The sequence below is a fragment of the Pomacea canaliculata genome, linkage group LG2 (genome assembly GCF_003073045.1).
Source record: "Pomacea canaliculata isolate SZHN2017 linkage group LG2, ASM307304v1, whole genome shotgun sequence".
Classification (NCBI taxonomy): Eukaryota; Metazoa; Mollusca; class Gastropoda; order Architaenioglossa; family Ampullariidae; genus Pomacea; species Pomacea canaliculata.
In genome coordinates, this window is record NC_037591.1 from 4640258 (window position 1) to 4657333 (window position 17076).

The 17076-nt window shown below is 38.3% G+C and overlaps 1 protein-coding gene across 2 annotated transcripts in view; it reads right to left on the reverse strand.

Moving 5' to 3' along the window:
* LOC112556129 overlaps positions 1-17076 on the reverse strand; it is a 32249-nt gene that overhangs the window by 7966 nt on the left and 7207 nt on the right. The window contains exons 8-13 of one of the 2 annotated variants that reach the window (XM_025224826.1): positions 15630-15893; positions 14034-14168; positions 13333-13441; positions 12153-12265; positions 2304-5707; positions 227-523 (exon numbers count right to left, since the gene is read on the reverse strand). In XM_025224826.1, coding sequence (XP_025080611.1) covers positions 2553-5707; positions 12153-12265; positions 13333-13441; positions 14034-14168; positions 15630-15893 — 3776 coding nt within the window. In that variant the 3' untranslated portion in view covers positions 227-523; positions 2304-2552. Of the gene's footprint in view, positions 1-226; positions 524-602; positions 1003-2303; positions 5708-12152; positions 12266-13332; positions 13442-14033; positions 14169-15629; positions 15894-17076 lie in introns of those variants that run through there. The other variant, XM_025224827.1, reaches the window with a different exon arrangement.

The window sequence follows — 17076 nt, forward strand, 5'->3', positions numbered from 1 at the left end:
TCTTAAAGTGCTCGTGTGTAGTTAAAAGCTTAGATGAAAACAAGGTAAAATAGACTTACCAAAGTCTTACTTCAGTTTTACCAAAAAAAGAAATACAGCCAAAAAACCTCCAAAAGGCATACATCTGTCATGAAAAAACTTATTTGGATACATTTTTGTACCAGTGCCTGCAATTAAAAAAAAAAAAGCATTGTTTTGACGATTTAAAAAGAATTTAAATTCCTACCTTGCGCTTCTATGACCGCTGTCTCAATACTTCTAGCCAGTGTGCTGCTCATCATGTTTGTCCTGCTTCTCAATAGGTTTAAAGAAAGCATTGGGTGTACGGTGACTGAGGAGTTGATGGAAAGACTCAGGTGACATTCTGCCAGAAGGAGTAGCATTTGTCTCAATCTGTCTTGTCAGATCCAGTCCATCTGGATCTTCTTGGGCCTGTCTGGTTAAAGGCTGTGATTTGGTGCTTTTTGATGTGGAGGAATCCATGACATCAGTATGCTGTTTGGCGTGTGTTCCGATGGATTTCCTATAAGTTGTCGACAGTCTAGAATTTTACTCATTTTCATAATTAATCACACAGAATATGATCAGAAAGACAAAAGCAAAATTCAGACTACAGATTCCCTTTCGGACAAAATGGTACACCCATTTCGAGTTCATGTCAGCCTAGATATGCTACAGAATAAATATTGCTATGATGTAATGTCAGGGAAGGACAACACATTAACATCTATACAGAGTTCACCAATGCCAAACACCTTAAAAATGGAGAAATTAATAAATTGTCACAGCAGGGTAATAGTAGTTTACTTAAGTAACATTTCACTGGTGACATTGCTGATTACACTACAATGTTCTAGCTTTAACACACTACACTGAACCCAGATATTTTACTGCATAATGCTGATGGCAAGGAGGTGTTCTTTCATCCTCCGACTGATACCAGTTGATGAACTGTTAGACTGCTGGTACTGTTCGTGGGACTCATCCTGTCTTGTGTAGGTCCTGCATGGAACAATCAGTTCACTTTTGCAATTGCCAAAAAGGTTTTTCCTCTGGCATTGATAACCCCCTTCAAGGTACGCTTAAAAGACAGTTTTAGACAGTGTTATGCTGGATTACATAGCTGAACCAGACAAGCTTGTGCCACTTCAATGTTGCCTGAAGAGGTTACTGGTATCCTACAATGGTGGCAACCATGCTCCATATGAAGTCGTCGGTTTCATGTTACCTGTACAAGATTTGAAGCAGCCTTCCCATTCACTTGTCTTCAAGTGCTTGGATTCCCTGCTCTGTATTGGCAAGCAGAGTCCATGCCTCACATCTGTACAGCAGGACTTCAAGTATGAAGGACATGCACAGTTTTTTATTTGATAGTAAACCTGGTGGTACTGCTGTGTCAGATCCAGTCTAGTGTGGCCATTGCTGTCGTTGTTGTGATCCTAATGCAGATATCTGCCATGGCACTCTCATCTTTGAAGAGAGTGATTCCCAAGCACTTAAAGCTGTTTACCTCCTCCAGCTGTACTCTGTTCTCAGATTCTTTGAAACCAAGAAGTAAAGGCTTTTCTTATTTCATCCCCATCTTGCTTGAGCTGCTTAGCTGGGATGGTGTCAACGCCAGATGCTGTCCCTCTCTTCAGACTGTGTACCATGCTCTTGACCTCTTCCTATAGAACAGGTAGTCTGGCTGCTTGTGGAGGATGTTAGTCTGCCATCATGCTTTGGAAGATCTCTGCAATAATGGGATCTTTCAGTTTTGACGAGTCAAAGTGAAGTTGATGTTTGAGTGGCTTCTGAGTACGTCCTCATTTCGGCTTTGTTGATGCTGGATTTGGTTGTGAACCAAATTATCTGAAGAATGCCAAGTTGCCATCCTTGCAGGGATGGAGGCTAATGGTGAGTCAATAGCTTTGTACAAACTGTAGAAATCTTAAACCCCTGTCATTGGTTTCACCTAGGCCAAATCTACCTTCCATTCCTGCCCATTGCTGGTAGGCATCTGGGCTTATCTGGCATTCCACTCACAAAGTCACATGAGAATGTCCTTTTTTGGCACTGCCTCTACGGCCCTTTTCAGCATTCTGTGAAACTCCTCTGTTTCACTGACCTTACGCATTAAAGCCAAAGCATAAACTTCAACAAGAATGACATTGTGAGGCCTGGAAAAGGTCATATTTACTATACCTGATAGCCATAGCACCATTCGAAAACATACATTCAACAGTACCAGAAGTTATACAACAATAATATACACACTGTGAGTTCTGTAAACATAAAAGCTAACTAGAAAACAGTGATGATACCTGAGAGAGGCAAACTTGATGGGTGACTGCCTTGAATCTGCTGGACTCCACTAGCATCACTGGTTGAGTTTCCGCAAGGATTCAGCTTTTCTGTTAATGTAGATTTTTCAAGCGTTCCTGGAGCTGTGGACCTGGCCACCACCTCATCACTTATACAAGCTTTATCTGACATGGTGGCTGCCACAAGTGCCGTAGCTGTATTTAACTTGAGAGGCTCCTGGATGTACTGCAAAGGTCCTGAGCCACTGACTAGATGACACGTTTGGGATTTGGCTGATGTCTTTTCCACTTGTGAGTGCTAGGGTTTCTTGGCTCTGGCACCTTTCTGGGGTTGCACAGGTGTGCTGATCTGGTGCCATGAAGCTGGGCTGCCACTTTTGCTCCCATTGATGGCAAGCTTGGAGACTGACCAGTAGGCCAACAAATGTCACCAGGATGTGCAGGATTCTGGAGGTTTGTCCCAGAGATTTTGGCAGGTGCAGTTGCATCTGACAGGTGAGACTGGGAATTGTATGCACAAACATTCAGGTGTTCAGATGCTTTTTTGGCAGTGGCTGGTTTCCTGCTCCGTCCCCAACCATTGCATCTATGACGAGATTCATCTGTAATTTGTTGATGTTCATGCCCACATACGGGTTTCCCCAGAAAGTGCCTATTGCTGATTTGGCTGAGTTTTGGAAAGTGTTGGCTGTCACGCCTGCTAGGGGATGCATTAACATCTAGCTGCTGTTCCTGAGCAGGTTTCATTTCACATTTGTTTAAACGATGATGCGCACGATGAGCGTATATTGCAGGAAAATAGCTAAAAGATAAGGTCGATGCATTCACCTCTGACCTCTGTGAAGAGCCATAACTGTTTTCCACAGAAGAATGTGACAAATGTTCAGAAGTATTTTGGGGTGAATTGGAGTTTTGTTTTGTGGAAATGTTTTTACATGGAGGTGATGACTGTAACACATGTCTCTGACCTGAGCCACCAAACTGATGGTCAGCTGTAGGAGACCCTTCTGACTGACAGCTTCTTGAGTCCAACTGTTGCACTGTTGGAAGAGGACTAACTGGTCTGTAGCCACTTATGTTAAAGTCACTGCCACTATGCTCCACTTTGATCACTTCTGGTTCTTTGAAGGATACTCGTCTTTCCAGTGTGGACATGTCTGTAACAGAACCCTTGTGTGACGCATATCGAGAACCTTTCAGCATGGATCGCAGTGGGCTGGACAGGAGATTGTTCTGGTTAATGCTGCCTTTTGAGTACATGCTGTCGCTCAAGGAAATGCTACTATCACTACAAGTTTCTTCCACCATTTCATTTCTCACATTATTTTCTTCTTGGGAAGTAGAGATGCTCTGCTTGGATCTGGCCGCTGAAGGTTCTTTCTGGCTACTTTTTTGGTCTATTGATGCACAGTGTTTATCAGCATTAGCTGACCAAGAGGAGATAACAAAGTTAGAAGGATCGGAGCTTGAAGCAGCAGAGTCTGGCACTATTGGAGAAAAAGTGAGATCTTTATGAATGAATGTCTGTGATGACTCAGAACAACAGCTTTCTGCTGCTTCAGAAAACAGCCATTTTTCGGTTGCAGTTGTGCTTGCCTGAATATTATTTCCTCTCCTACCCTCCCTCTCAGTAGCTGCTCTAGGCCTTCCATGAATACATTTTGGAAGACCTGGAGACTGTTCGCTGACAAAGGAATTCTCATGCACTGATAAACTGTTATCCTGGATGCCTATATCTGGTAGACGAATTCTTTGTTTCTTCCACTCTACTGACTGGTGTTTTTTGTATGATGCTCGTGGCTCACATTTTTTTGACCTATTCAGGCTTGCCAGCTGTGAGTTCCTTACTGGCTGACCATCTAAGACAACAGGTGTTTGCCCTGCTCTAGGAGGACATTGGCTGAATGTCATAGCACATGATTCGGTGGTAGACTGTACAAAAGAGTTCTCCAAAGCCCGTCGCAAAAGCACATCCCTGGCTGATTTGTGCTGGTTACATCTCACAGAGGTGCTGCTGCCTTCTCCTCCTCCTTCCAGGTGTTTCTGCTGACTGACATCTACTCTAGGCAACCTGTCTCCACCTTGACATGGGACAGACTGTCGAGCACTATTGGCCGCTTCATTATGACTTAACTGATTCTGAGGAAATCTTTCATTTAGATCATCTTTACCAAAGATTATGCTAGCTGCTGAGATATGAGGAGGCTGAGGTCCTCCTCTACTACTCCTGCCAGCACCAATGGGATATCTAGACAGAGTACTTTCATGACGAGTAGCTGGGCTAGTTACAGCACAAACTTCAGCACTGCTTTTCACTCCAGGTCTCATATTCTTTGCATTACTCCCACTAGAGGAAGACTGCTCTGCATCATGACCACAAGCCTCATCTGTGAATCGATCTTGCTTGTCTTCCTTTCTGTTCTTCTCTCCATTAGTCACTAGGTTGTCAAGATTCCCTACAGCACAGTCCAGGTTTTGTGGGCCCATCACGTGCCCTTCAGAGCTACTGCTTGCAGAACTGCCATCATCACTGTCTTCACTACTGAGCCCATGGTTATTCCAATCTATGCTCTCGGCATTTGTACATGATTGATTAAATTCCCTGTTACCTTCCATAAAGTAATAAACTGCTTGATCCTTGTCTCTTGTATTAGCAAGACCTGTTGAATAACCATGAGTGGTCAATTTTGCTTTTGCTGAATGAGAAGCATCTCTTGATGAATATGCCTGCCGTGCAGAGGAAGTTCCCACAGAAGGTCTTTGGTCATAGGCAAACCAAGACTTAGGAAAAGAATTTACATAATCAAATTGCTCAAGGTCTTCATTTGGAGTACTGTGTCTTGGCAGTAAGTAGCCATCTTTTTCTTGCAAGAAATCATTTTTATCAAGAAATCTCACAGTGGGACTGCCTGTCAAGTCTTCTTTCGTAAAACTGTTTATGTCACTTGCAAGTTCATCCAGGCGAGTGGTGGTAGGATGGGACACAATCTTCATGATATTGTCCTGATATATGACCTCAGAGTTGCCATTTGTTCTGGCTGGTTCAAGTTCTATTGGAGGACTGTCAGTGAAAGAATGGTGTGGGATGGTTGCAATGCTCTCTATTTCCAGAGATGAAGTATGAAGTTCAACAGGGTCCACCAAATAACTCTCATGATTCAAGTAGCATAGTGAATCACTTGTTAAACTGTCATTACAGACATTGGTGTCCTTAGAAATATCTGATGAAGCACGGCTTGCACATACAGAGTTATCACGGATGGCATATACAGAGTTATCACGGCTTGGACATGCAGAGTCATCATACTTTAATGTCTTTTGACTTTTGTCATCAGAGCCTGTTCTGACTTTGAGACTCTCCAGCATGGAAAAGTCACCAATTGATGGGTTTGTACTATCAGTTCCTGGACAACAAAAACAAACATCAAAAATTACAGCACAAGATTTATCTCTACATAATCTGCTCACAACAATAGACAACTTTGATTATTGTCTGTAGCACTGTCATACATAGTTGAGCAATACAAATCTTCAAACAACAAAGAATGAAGAAACCATATAAATAAAAATGAATCTCCAGATGTATTATCAATATTTTCAGATCAAAGCATAAGTAAACACCAACTACTTGAAATAATTATCCTTTAAAAGGTTTATCTAATCAAGTTCTCCTATACATTATTGTCTATTTCTGTTTACAGCAGACAGAAATTTCTCTTCCTTGAGAGCTCTTATAAGTAATAAACTAAACAAAATGCAGTCACATTCAAAGTACCCATAAAATTACTACACTCTCACTTAAACCCCACTTCTAGTAATGACAATGACAATTCTTTATTAATGAGAAGTAAAATAAGCAAGAAGAATGCTTTTTTACCATTTAGCCCATGCCTTGACGAGGAAAGAACTAATTACTGAAATAATTAAGTACTATGAGAATAATTAGTAGCAAACAAGGTAAGGCATCAAAGGAGAGTGGAAGGTGAATATGTACGAAAGTGGTGGTTAAGAAAAACATATATTTACAAGGTTTCCTGGAGTTAGGAGGCATCTCTAGAGGCCTCATATAATTTTCTTAAATGTATTTCAGTAGGTAGCGTTGAAAGCAGTTCAACGAGTTCAGTTGCTGAAGATGGCAAGGGAGGCTGTTCCACAGCACACTTCCTGAGTATTTCAAACTTGATTTAAAAAAGATCTAGTCTAGGAATGGGAATATTAAGTTTTGGGGAAGTTCTAGTGTTATTGGAGTAAAATAGTAGAGAGAGTGTGGGCGAAAGTTTACCCATCGGTATTTTGTACAAGTGAAGTCATTTGGCTGTATTTTCGGTTCTGGCAGAACAGCTTTGATTGCCTGCCTCTGAACACTTGCTAGAGGTTTTTCAAGGAAGCTCCACTAGCGGAGTCCAGAAGGTGAATGCGTTGTCAATGATTGTCTGAATGTGAGTAGTATAGAAAAGTTTTTTGTGTGAATGTCAAGGAAATCTTTAATTCTTGACAGCTGATAGACTTTCTTGGAGATGCTTTTGCTTGAGGCTGAGCTTCGTTGGGACCACGATAAGTTACTGTCAATGGTAATACCCATGAGTTTGTGGAAGTGTATTTCCATTATTGATTGAGCGCCGATATGAATGCTTGGAAATAGGGTGGCTAGGTTTTGTTTTTTCTGTCTGGTTGTTAGAAGCATGACTTCAGTTTTCTAGGGGTTGAGTGGTTTGACTCAGTCCAAGCCTGAAGCTCATTGGCGCTCAGCTGTAGAAGGGCACCAAGTGGCTTAATCTGTTGGTGGTGTACGTTTATTGTAGTGTCATCTGCAAACATTTCACAAGATTTGGATATGTGGAGAGAAAGAACGTTTATGTATATGGAGAAAAGAAGAGGTCCTAATACTGACCCTTGAGGAACACCAAATTTAACTTATTAAATTTAATTTAAGAGGATCAGACAGTTGGTTGTTTACAGCGACTCTCTGCATGAGTTCGATTATCGAGAAAGGAGGTAAGGAGTTTGGCACTGCCGGTACTTAGTTTATATAATTCTAGTTTTCTGATCAGATTATGATCTATAACATCAATTAAAAGGCTTTGGCAAAGTCAACAAATAAAGCAGCAGAAAAATGATTGTCATTAATATTATTTAGCCATTGTTCCATCATAGAAGTAAGTGCAGTGTGGCAAGAGTGGTGGGGCCTTAGGAGGATTGGTTTGTGTGGAGAAGTTTCATACCTTAGGTGCTTATGGATGTGTTTTTCTAAGGGTTTTGAGAGAGGTGATAGGATTGAGATTTGACGATATATTGTAGGGTCACTTGGATCACCTGATTTATGTTTTGGATTACTTTTGCTTGTTTAAGGTGCATTGGAAAGTAACATTTATCAATACAGAGGTTATACAGGTAGGTCAGGGTTTTAGTCATGGCCAGTGCTGAGAGCTTTAGAATTTTGTTGTCGATGCTGTATGGTCCTCTGGTGTTAGTATCTTTGAGTTTGATAAGTGCTTAATATACTTCCAATATACTCATTGGGAGAATGAACAGAGCGGTATCAATTTGTTTTGACTTAAAGAAGCTTTAATTTGTCTAGTTTTTTTCTTGCGACTTGTCATGAGACTACCCTAGTAGAAATTCCTGCAAAATATGCATTCAGTGCATTAGGTGGTATTGTAATTGTGGGAGCGGTTTGTCTTGACTTTTTGGTTAATTGATGGCTTTCCAGATCAGTTTAGTGTTGTTATTTTTTATTTTTATTTTGGCATTCTATGAGTTTGCTAAAGTAGTTTTTCATCTTGCTTCATTTTATAGCAGTGACAATGTTTCTTTGTTTTTTTTTGAAGTCAGCTTTTTGGCCCCTTTCTTAAGTGTGTCTCTTACATTATTTGCAGTCTGGAGCTCAGGTCAAACCAAGTGGGCTTAGTGTTGTGTTAAAAACATTTGATCCGCAAGGGTACATTCTTATTGTACATTATTAGAAACTGGTTGTGCCAGCAGGTGATTGCATCCTCTGCATCTGTATATCATATATTTTTTTTTAAGGGCGAGTTATAGAGATCAGCTAGAAATTTAGATTCCACAAAGTTTTTAAAGGAGCGGTGGGTGATTGTTTTGTGTGAGCTTCTGGGAATTTTGGTTCCATTTTGGTGCCATGTCAGGCTGCAGCTTGTCGGGGTACACAGTAATTATTATCAGAGGCACACAAGTGCACACACACCAGGTAGTTCTGTTCAAGAGTGATATTGCAACTGGTATGAAGGACTTGGCAAAAGCACTCTTTTTTGGCAACTAGTTATTTCCATCTGTTGTATCCATAGTACGACCTGAGCAATATTTACATGCTTTTATAAAAGAATATATTCTTTTAAAAAAAGTTTGTGATTAAAACATTAAACATCCTTGAAGACTGGTTTGCAGTTCATGATGTCTTCACAAGCTGCTGGAAAAACATGGTTCCCAAACAGCTTGAAAATGTGCTTTTACCTCATAAACATGAAAAATGCTCTGCTGGCCTAAGCCTAGGTGATCCACCTTGTTGTAAAGAATGGCGTTAATAACATAGCTACATAAAATAGTGTGACAAGAGTCAGGACATATTATTGTATTTTATTTCAAATGAAGTAAAATTTATTTTTAGAAATTATAGTTATTTAGATGTAAAATAACGCCTAAATTTTTTATACAAAAAGATATAAATAAAAACAGATGAATAATTTGGTGAAAAGGGAGATTTTTATATGCTTGGAAAAGGTTTGAAAGTATACACTCCATAAAGCCAACATGTTGCAGTCATAGTTAATGCCACAAACATGTATTAATGGACAGCTCTCAGATGATTTTTTTAAAAGTTAACTACTAGAAGAAGGCTGGTGTGCACAAAGCTTCTAGTTTAGTCACATTCATAGTTTAAGCTCGCCAAGACTGACAGTGGAGAACTTTGGAAAAGGATAAATGTTGGTCTCTGCAAACAGTCATCAGTCCACCGATACACATCCATGGCTAATGCATTTGCCTGATATTCTGTGCTTGTGCAGCATCTATAAGTGGTTCAAGCAAAAGGCTGAGATGCAAATGCTCAATTACAGCTACATTAGTCAGTTCTCTGACACATCTCCATTACACAAACTTTGGTAAATAAACACCAAACTCCACCTGATCTTCATGCATTTTACACAAAGTGAAATTTTTCATTCCAAATCTGAAAGACAAATAGTAATAAAAGGAACAATTTACAAACAGCTTTAAATGTTTTTGACAGTGGTGGTTATGTGCTGGGCTTGAACTCTGGAAAAAATATCTGGGTTTTGTAGAAATAAAATTTTAATCTGCTTTTTCTCAACAACAACTAAATCATAAATGTGCCCGTAAACATCCTCTGCTAGCTTATGCGATTTTGCCTAGGTAATCCACCATTAGAGTGAGGCAAGGTTGTGTGCTCTCGCCAACAATCTTCATGATAGTCATAGACTGGATCATGAGGAAAAAACCTCTAACAGCAACATGGGTATTCAGCGGACCTTCACCATGCAATTGAGGATCTCTTGACTTTGCGGATGACATCAGCCTTTTGTCCCACAAACAGCAAACATGCAGACAAAGCTCACGTGGCGTGTGACAGACACCATCACCAACAAGATTCAAACATTCGTCAACAGATGTCTGCGCCACATCCTCAACATCAGATGGCCTGAGAAGATCTCCAATACAGACCTGAGGGAGAGAACCAACCAAAAACTTGACAGCCATCAAGAAGTGGAAGTGGGGCTGGATCGGTCACACCCTATGAAAGCTGGCTGACAATTTAATGCGACAAGAGATCTATCCAAAGAGAGACGGAGACAGCTGGCATGACATGGACCCAACAGGGAAGGGACGACCAGAACCAGACCAGATGGCGTGGTGTAGTTGAGGCCCTATGCACCACTGGGAACGTAAAGGAATAATAATAAGAATCCACCATATTGTGAAGACTGGGGAAAACAACACTAAGAAATTCTTTATTTCCTACTTTAAACCCTCTAAATATGTTTTTAATAACTTAAAACCGCTTAGCTTCCAGGGTTAAATCAAAGCATGATGTATGAAATAAATGATGAAGTATTTCTACAAGTGGACGATCATTTCTCTTATCTCTGATATTTCAGGCAAAATATTGCATGAAGTCAAACATACCAATTAGAAGACTTACATGTTTAGGTAAAGAAAATGCAAGCCAATATAACCAGCCTCTGCTGTCTATGCTTTAGTTGTTTAGAAATTTAAAAAAAAGACAGTGCTAGCAATTAACGGCTTTATCTGTCAATCAAGCTCCTTCAAAATCATTTAATATCTCACAGCCTTTACTAATTTTGAAATATAAAAATCAATGAACTGTTTTAATTGTATTTAATAAATATTTCTATTTTTGGTTGGGTTTAGCTCCTAGCATAAAAAACAGTTTTAAACTATGAATTAGAAAAACTTACAGTATTATTCCCATAAAATTACATTGAAGAGAGAGAGAGAAATCTAAATTTTCTTTTTTTTTTTGGCTTTTTGCAGCTGTCTTCTGAAGCGATCAACAGCCATCCATGGCACGGCTTCCCATTTCAATGCCCTGTTGGCGAAGCTTTTTTATCTTAGCTTTCATTTTCACCTTGAACCTTTTGTCTGCAAAGAGACAAGAAAGAAATGTAGAAAATCAGGTCTGACCTATTTGAGCTGTTGCTTTAAAATATCTGTATCTCTCTCTCTCTCTACTTTTTTTCCTACATGTGCAATAATAAAAATATAATGAAAAGTTCATTTAAACATATCTTCCCCTCATAACTGAAGTTCCAAATGCAGCGCAATTACAAAAAATAGCAAGGTTTTTGCATGCTTAGTGCTTAAGGCTGACACCTTTTTTTTATGTGTTTCTAATTTTCGTCATTTCGTTTAAAATAATTTTATAAATGAAATGCCAAGCATCATCATAATAGGGTTATGACAAATGTTAGCATTTAAATGTGAACTCTATTTCTTCACACTCATTACTCAAAAGCGAAATATTTTCTTTATTATCCATTTGCATACTCTAATTTAAGAAAGACTACCAAAACACTTAGAGCTCGAGATCTTTTGCTTTAACACAACCTTAAAAAATGCATGCACTTTACTTTAAGATAGGGAATTGATATACAAATATTTTCAGGCTTTTTATTGCTAAAAGTCTGTGAGAGGTATCTGATTAACTTTTTTTTCAGTTCCCACTTTTATTTTCACTCTAAACAAAGAACTTTATGTGACAACATTCTCCCATGCCAAGCACTTCTGGCAGCTGTTTTGATCTGCAGTCGCTGCAATATTTCTTGTGAGAAAACTTATCATTGCATTTTGCAAACTCCAAGAAACAATGCGTACATGATGTTATCAAATAAGTACCTTGTCGACTGAGAATAATATCAACAGAATGTCAGAGATGAGTGAACTAAGAAAATAACAATTGTTTAAACACAAACAAAAATGAACTTTTAAAATAAACCTGCTACTGAGTGCCTTGTGTGTATGCAATGTTAAATATTGTATTTTTCATGTGTATCATCTGCATATTATTGTTTTTAGTGTATGATTTTGTATTTGCATATTATGGACTAAAACAAAAAACAAAACAAAAAAATTGTTGAAAAAATATTTTAGAAATTGTACAGGTATTCCTTATCTGGAATTAGTACATTTCAGAAAACAAATGCAAATAGCAAAGGTCTATTTCTCTGTGGTTTGGAAGATTTCTATGGCAGATGTTTGAATACTGATGTGTGGGTATAAACTTTGATAAATAGAACTATCAGATACCAAGGAATACCTGCACTTCTAAAAATGTTGATCGCCACTCTGTATACTTACTTCCTTTAGAGGAAGTGGAATAGCTCTTCATATGAGCCCAATGGGTATCCTTTCTTCGTGAGTGTGGGTAAGGTTGGAAATAAGACAGGCTTCTCTCTCTCTTGTCTTGTTCCCTGTGTCAGGATAAGTAAGGATTTTTATTTTGTATCTTAATCCCAAGAACATAAGAATCCAGTAACTTTCAACACAAAACCATGACTGTTACTGAAATTATTTTTGAAATTGTCATCTTTCAATCAAGCCATGTTGCAGCTAGTTAAGTCACAGCTATGTCTTCCTACATACAACAACCTAACAGTTCCAATATCAGATACTTGTACAAATTCTTTCCCATAAGACATGTTATGAAATGCAAACCACAAGATTAATGTCACTTTGTGACTGTATTTCTCGTTCCACAATATAGCACTTTGAAAGATACACTTGGAATCAATATTTGCTTTAATGCACTTTCAAAATTTAGCATTTGAAGTTCATAATTAGGAAGAAGAAACAATAGGTTATAATAGTATAAACATACTATAGTTTAACAATGTATACATAAATGGACATGTATGAGACATCCCAAACCAAAACTCCTGACTTTGTGTGTTATAGTACAAGTTGAAAACTGATTTCAAGACTATATGGTCTGAATAACAATCTACATGAATTTCCTTGAAGCTGAACTGTTGGTTATCCACAAATTATACTACTTGTTTTCTATTTGTAGGTTTACATTTTTCATGAACTAGTGGCAAAGGCCATGACACTTGACACTTAAATAAAATTGCCCAAATGTCTATATCTCAGATCTCTATCAGTAACACCTTTCTGAAAAGCTGGTTCCCTTACCATTGCATTATTTCTTGAATACATTAATACTATTACTTGTTGACATATGCTTAAAAAAACAGGCAGCTTGTATCAAATAAGTGGATCTATATAAATACTCTTGTACTTCATAGTTATATATCTGCTAAATGTGAGAAATAACCCACCCATAGAATGTGCATGTGAAACTATACCAAAAGTGCTTGAGCAGGCAATAAAAAGGTCAATGAAATATAAGAGAGAAACATTTTGATTTGAGCCTACATTAGATAATCTGTCCATCTTGACACTTGGCCATCCTAGGAAACCTGAATAGCTTTTATATGATCACAGTTTCCTGCTTGCATATATAACCTTTAGTCCTCACCTGTAGTACATACACATGCAAATTGACACAAAAATGAGTGTCAACATAAGGAAAATCAGTAAGACACCAAGCGCCTTCAGCCATGGCAGGTCAGTGGTCACAACAGATCCTGAGTTTGTAAAAATGGTAACATCAGCATTGTCATAATATCAAAACACACACCACGGATCATTGATGATTTTAAAGACTGGTATTTTGACTGCTGCACCTCCCCCTCTCTCTCTCTACAAGCACACACACACTTTCCTAAGTTAATAAAATAATGGAGCAAATTTTCATCCCATACACACTGTTACAAGAGTATACTTTATCAGTGTCCTGATCTTTTAAATACCCTCTAGGAAAATTTTACTATTAGTGAGAGAAAGATTGAAGGGATTTGTGCTAAATTTAGCCAAGACTTAGGAATTATTAAGCGTTTGAGAGTGACCCCTTTAATTTTTAGGGTAAATGGATATCCAAGTAGTTGAAGCACATTCTAAGGCCAGAGGCACACACAATAGCTAATGAGATACCTGTGTAGCACAGTGCACTTCTCCCAGTTGACCCAGCTCTTCAATACCTGACACCTTAAAAGCTTAAGAAAGGAAAGGCAGTGGGTGTAAGGAGATGAAAACCCTCCTTCACAATAACAGAATAAAATATAACCAATGCAATCTGATAAAAGCATAAAAATAATTAAAATCCACAGTAAGAATTACTATGTTGACAGTATCGGCCATGGTAGCCAGGCTGACACAAACAGCGGAAGTGAAATCCATCCACAAAGCGCACGTCAACCACTTCTTCACATAGTGCTCCATTTTGGCAAGGTTCATTTTCACAAGTCTCCACTCCTGTAAATAATATATTTAAAAACTGCTGAAGACTCTCAAGTCATCCTTATTTCATATAATTAAATAAAAAATCTACTATATTCCAGATGGCAGTAGGGTTCATGGTTAGAAATATATGTTTTTGAATGCCTAACAACATTGTAATGTTTACCTGACCACAATCAATGAGGCTGGGTTTGCCACACTGCTTGGTCTGTCTGCTAAATTTAACTTCAATTAGTTCTAGATCCTTCTAGTAATTGAGTAATTGGGTCTGATTGACATAAGTCTTGCAGCCAAGAATGTCTGGTGTGAGAGAGTGCATAATAATAATAATGAGGATTTGTATAGTGCTTCACCAATGATTTGCTCAGAGCGCTTTACATCAGAAATGATAGACGGAATCACCAAAAGCATGCACCCATATTTGCATTTAATAGACATGCTTCTACAAAAGATGCCCGTGCATATACAAAGTAAATTACAGACATACATTATGTATGCTCATGGTCAGGAGAGGGTAACAGTAGAGTTGCCAATGCACCTTAAGTTTAGACTTAAAGGTGGTAAAAGGGACAAAAGCTGATGGGAAAACCATTTCAAGTTGATGGGACTTGGAAAGAGAAAGACCTTTGCCCATCCATGCATGTGACTGATAATTGTTTTATATTCTTCAAATATTGAACACAAGCATGAGAGGTAGTCCGAGTGTGCGCAATGATCATGCAAAAATTAATCATCAGGCATGTGTTGCCTTTTTCCAGTGTGTTGCTACTATTGGTGTCAAAATGTTCCCACTTCCTCTTTTATCATCTATGGGTTAGCTCAGGATCTACACTGCCAGCTTCATCAGACTACCATGAGGCCATGACAGCCATGATACACTGAAACCTCTATATGACACTTTATCAGGAGTGGTAAAAAAATCTGTGAGGGGACAAAGTTCGGCTTTTGTGATTACAAAAATGCACTTTACGGTCATGGGCTTCATTAAAAAAATTGGAGAGAGTCAAGGGCTTGAATGATTATGTTGTGGACATGAAAGGGAAACCTACAGTGTTCCATGCCAACCAAAGCGGTCCGGTGGCGCAACGGTTAGCGCTGTTAGCGCCTGTCACCAATACAGTGAATGTTGGCTGCCCTGAGTTCATTTCTCGTCTCGGGCACGCTGATCTTTCTCTGCACGTGGCATCTGTTTACAGGGCTGGCTGCTTGCCGTAATATAGCCTTAGTTGCTGACACGGCGTAAAACACCAATTCCCCCCCTCCATGCCAACCACCTGGACATTGATTTATAATTTTGGAAAAAAAACGCTTTTCCTTGAGTTCCCCATTTGCTATGAGAAAACAACTTACTCTCACTTCCTAACAACGGCTCCTGGACTCATTTTGAAGGAGAAACTGCACTACAGATTTAAGGACCCAGGAGACACTGACGATTACATTGGCACATTACAGAAAAATATCAATTTTTGTTCTTACTCATGTTAGAAGCTGATTCTGCCATTTGTCCATCTGCTCCTACTAGGATGCACAAATATGTTCCCTCGTCAAAGGATTGCACATTGGAAATAATAAGTTCATTGTTATGAACTAGGTATCGTTCAGATGAGGAGAATTTGCCAATCCGTTGACCATGGGGTGTGATCCAGTATATATCTTGCACTGGTAGATCTCCTGTATAGTTGCAGGCAAGACTGGCTGTAGAACCTTCAACTACGTTTAGCAGGTTAGCCTGTATTGCCACTGTAAAATTGACAAATTAGTCTTTATTAATAAAAGAAAGAGCACATTCCATAACATTTTCTGGAATAGTCTTGTTTTATTACACAAAGCAAATTAATCAACCACTAAATTTATATAATTCAGCATGTATAGAATTATTTATATATTAATAATGACTGATAAAGGCACAAAACTAATAGTCACTGCCATGCAGTTTTAAGTCTAAGATTAAAGAAGCAAAACAAAGCAGAAACATTAGGTATATGTACTATAACATGCAAACAGTTTAGTAAAAGCCATTAATTGCAGACAAAACTAAACAAAGGACATAACTAAGCCACCATTTTTGTTTCATTATAAAAATGTTCCAATGGTGAAATGAATCTCAACGTTTATGAAGTCAAACAGTAGTTAAGCACTTAATAACATTGCCAGACTTAATCTTAAAAGCATTCCATTTTTTTCTACAGACCCAACAGGCTTAAAAAACAAATGAAACCAGATGATGTCAAGAACCAATATTGTAAGCTAAATTTTAAAATATTCACAATGTGGAATACCAAGAATCAAATCTAATGTACATGCATATGTATGAAGTGTGGTCCATCAATTGAAAGCTATCAACTGCCTGTTTCCAATATACATCATGTTACAGAGGAAATGTTATAATTCTTTACAGTTACCTTATTTTATTTGTACGATTTATAGCCAGAAGCTATAGATGGTGTAAACAAGTATAATGTTCATATTGCAGTACTGATCTGACTGTCGCCAAAGCCTTTCTTTTTAGAATACCTTCAGTCAACATAGATTTTGATCAAATCACTATATTTTCATAGGCTTCTAGTCTCTTTCAGAGCTAGAAGTTATTCCCTTTTGACTTTCTTGGTGTTAATCCTTTGGGGTCAAAAGTTTACATAAAAAAAAGGTTGACCTCTAGTAGTATTTGGTCTTCATATCACATCTGTGGTCAGATCAGGTTACCCTTAATGATACACAGAGTTTACATGGAACCTGCAACTTGTGCTTATCATTTTTACCTATATGAAGTCATTAGAATGATTTGAAATTACTTGGATTTGGACACAAAGTATGTTTAGAAAAAGGAAAGAGTTATATGCTTATTTTTGCATGCTTCTAAATGGAGTAAACTGTACTGATTTTTTTTTTGTTTGTTTAAAGTACAACAGAGCCTCCATATTAA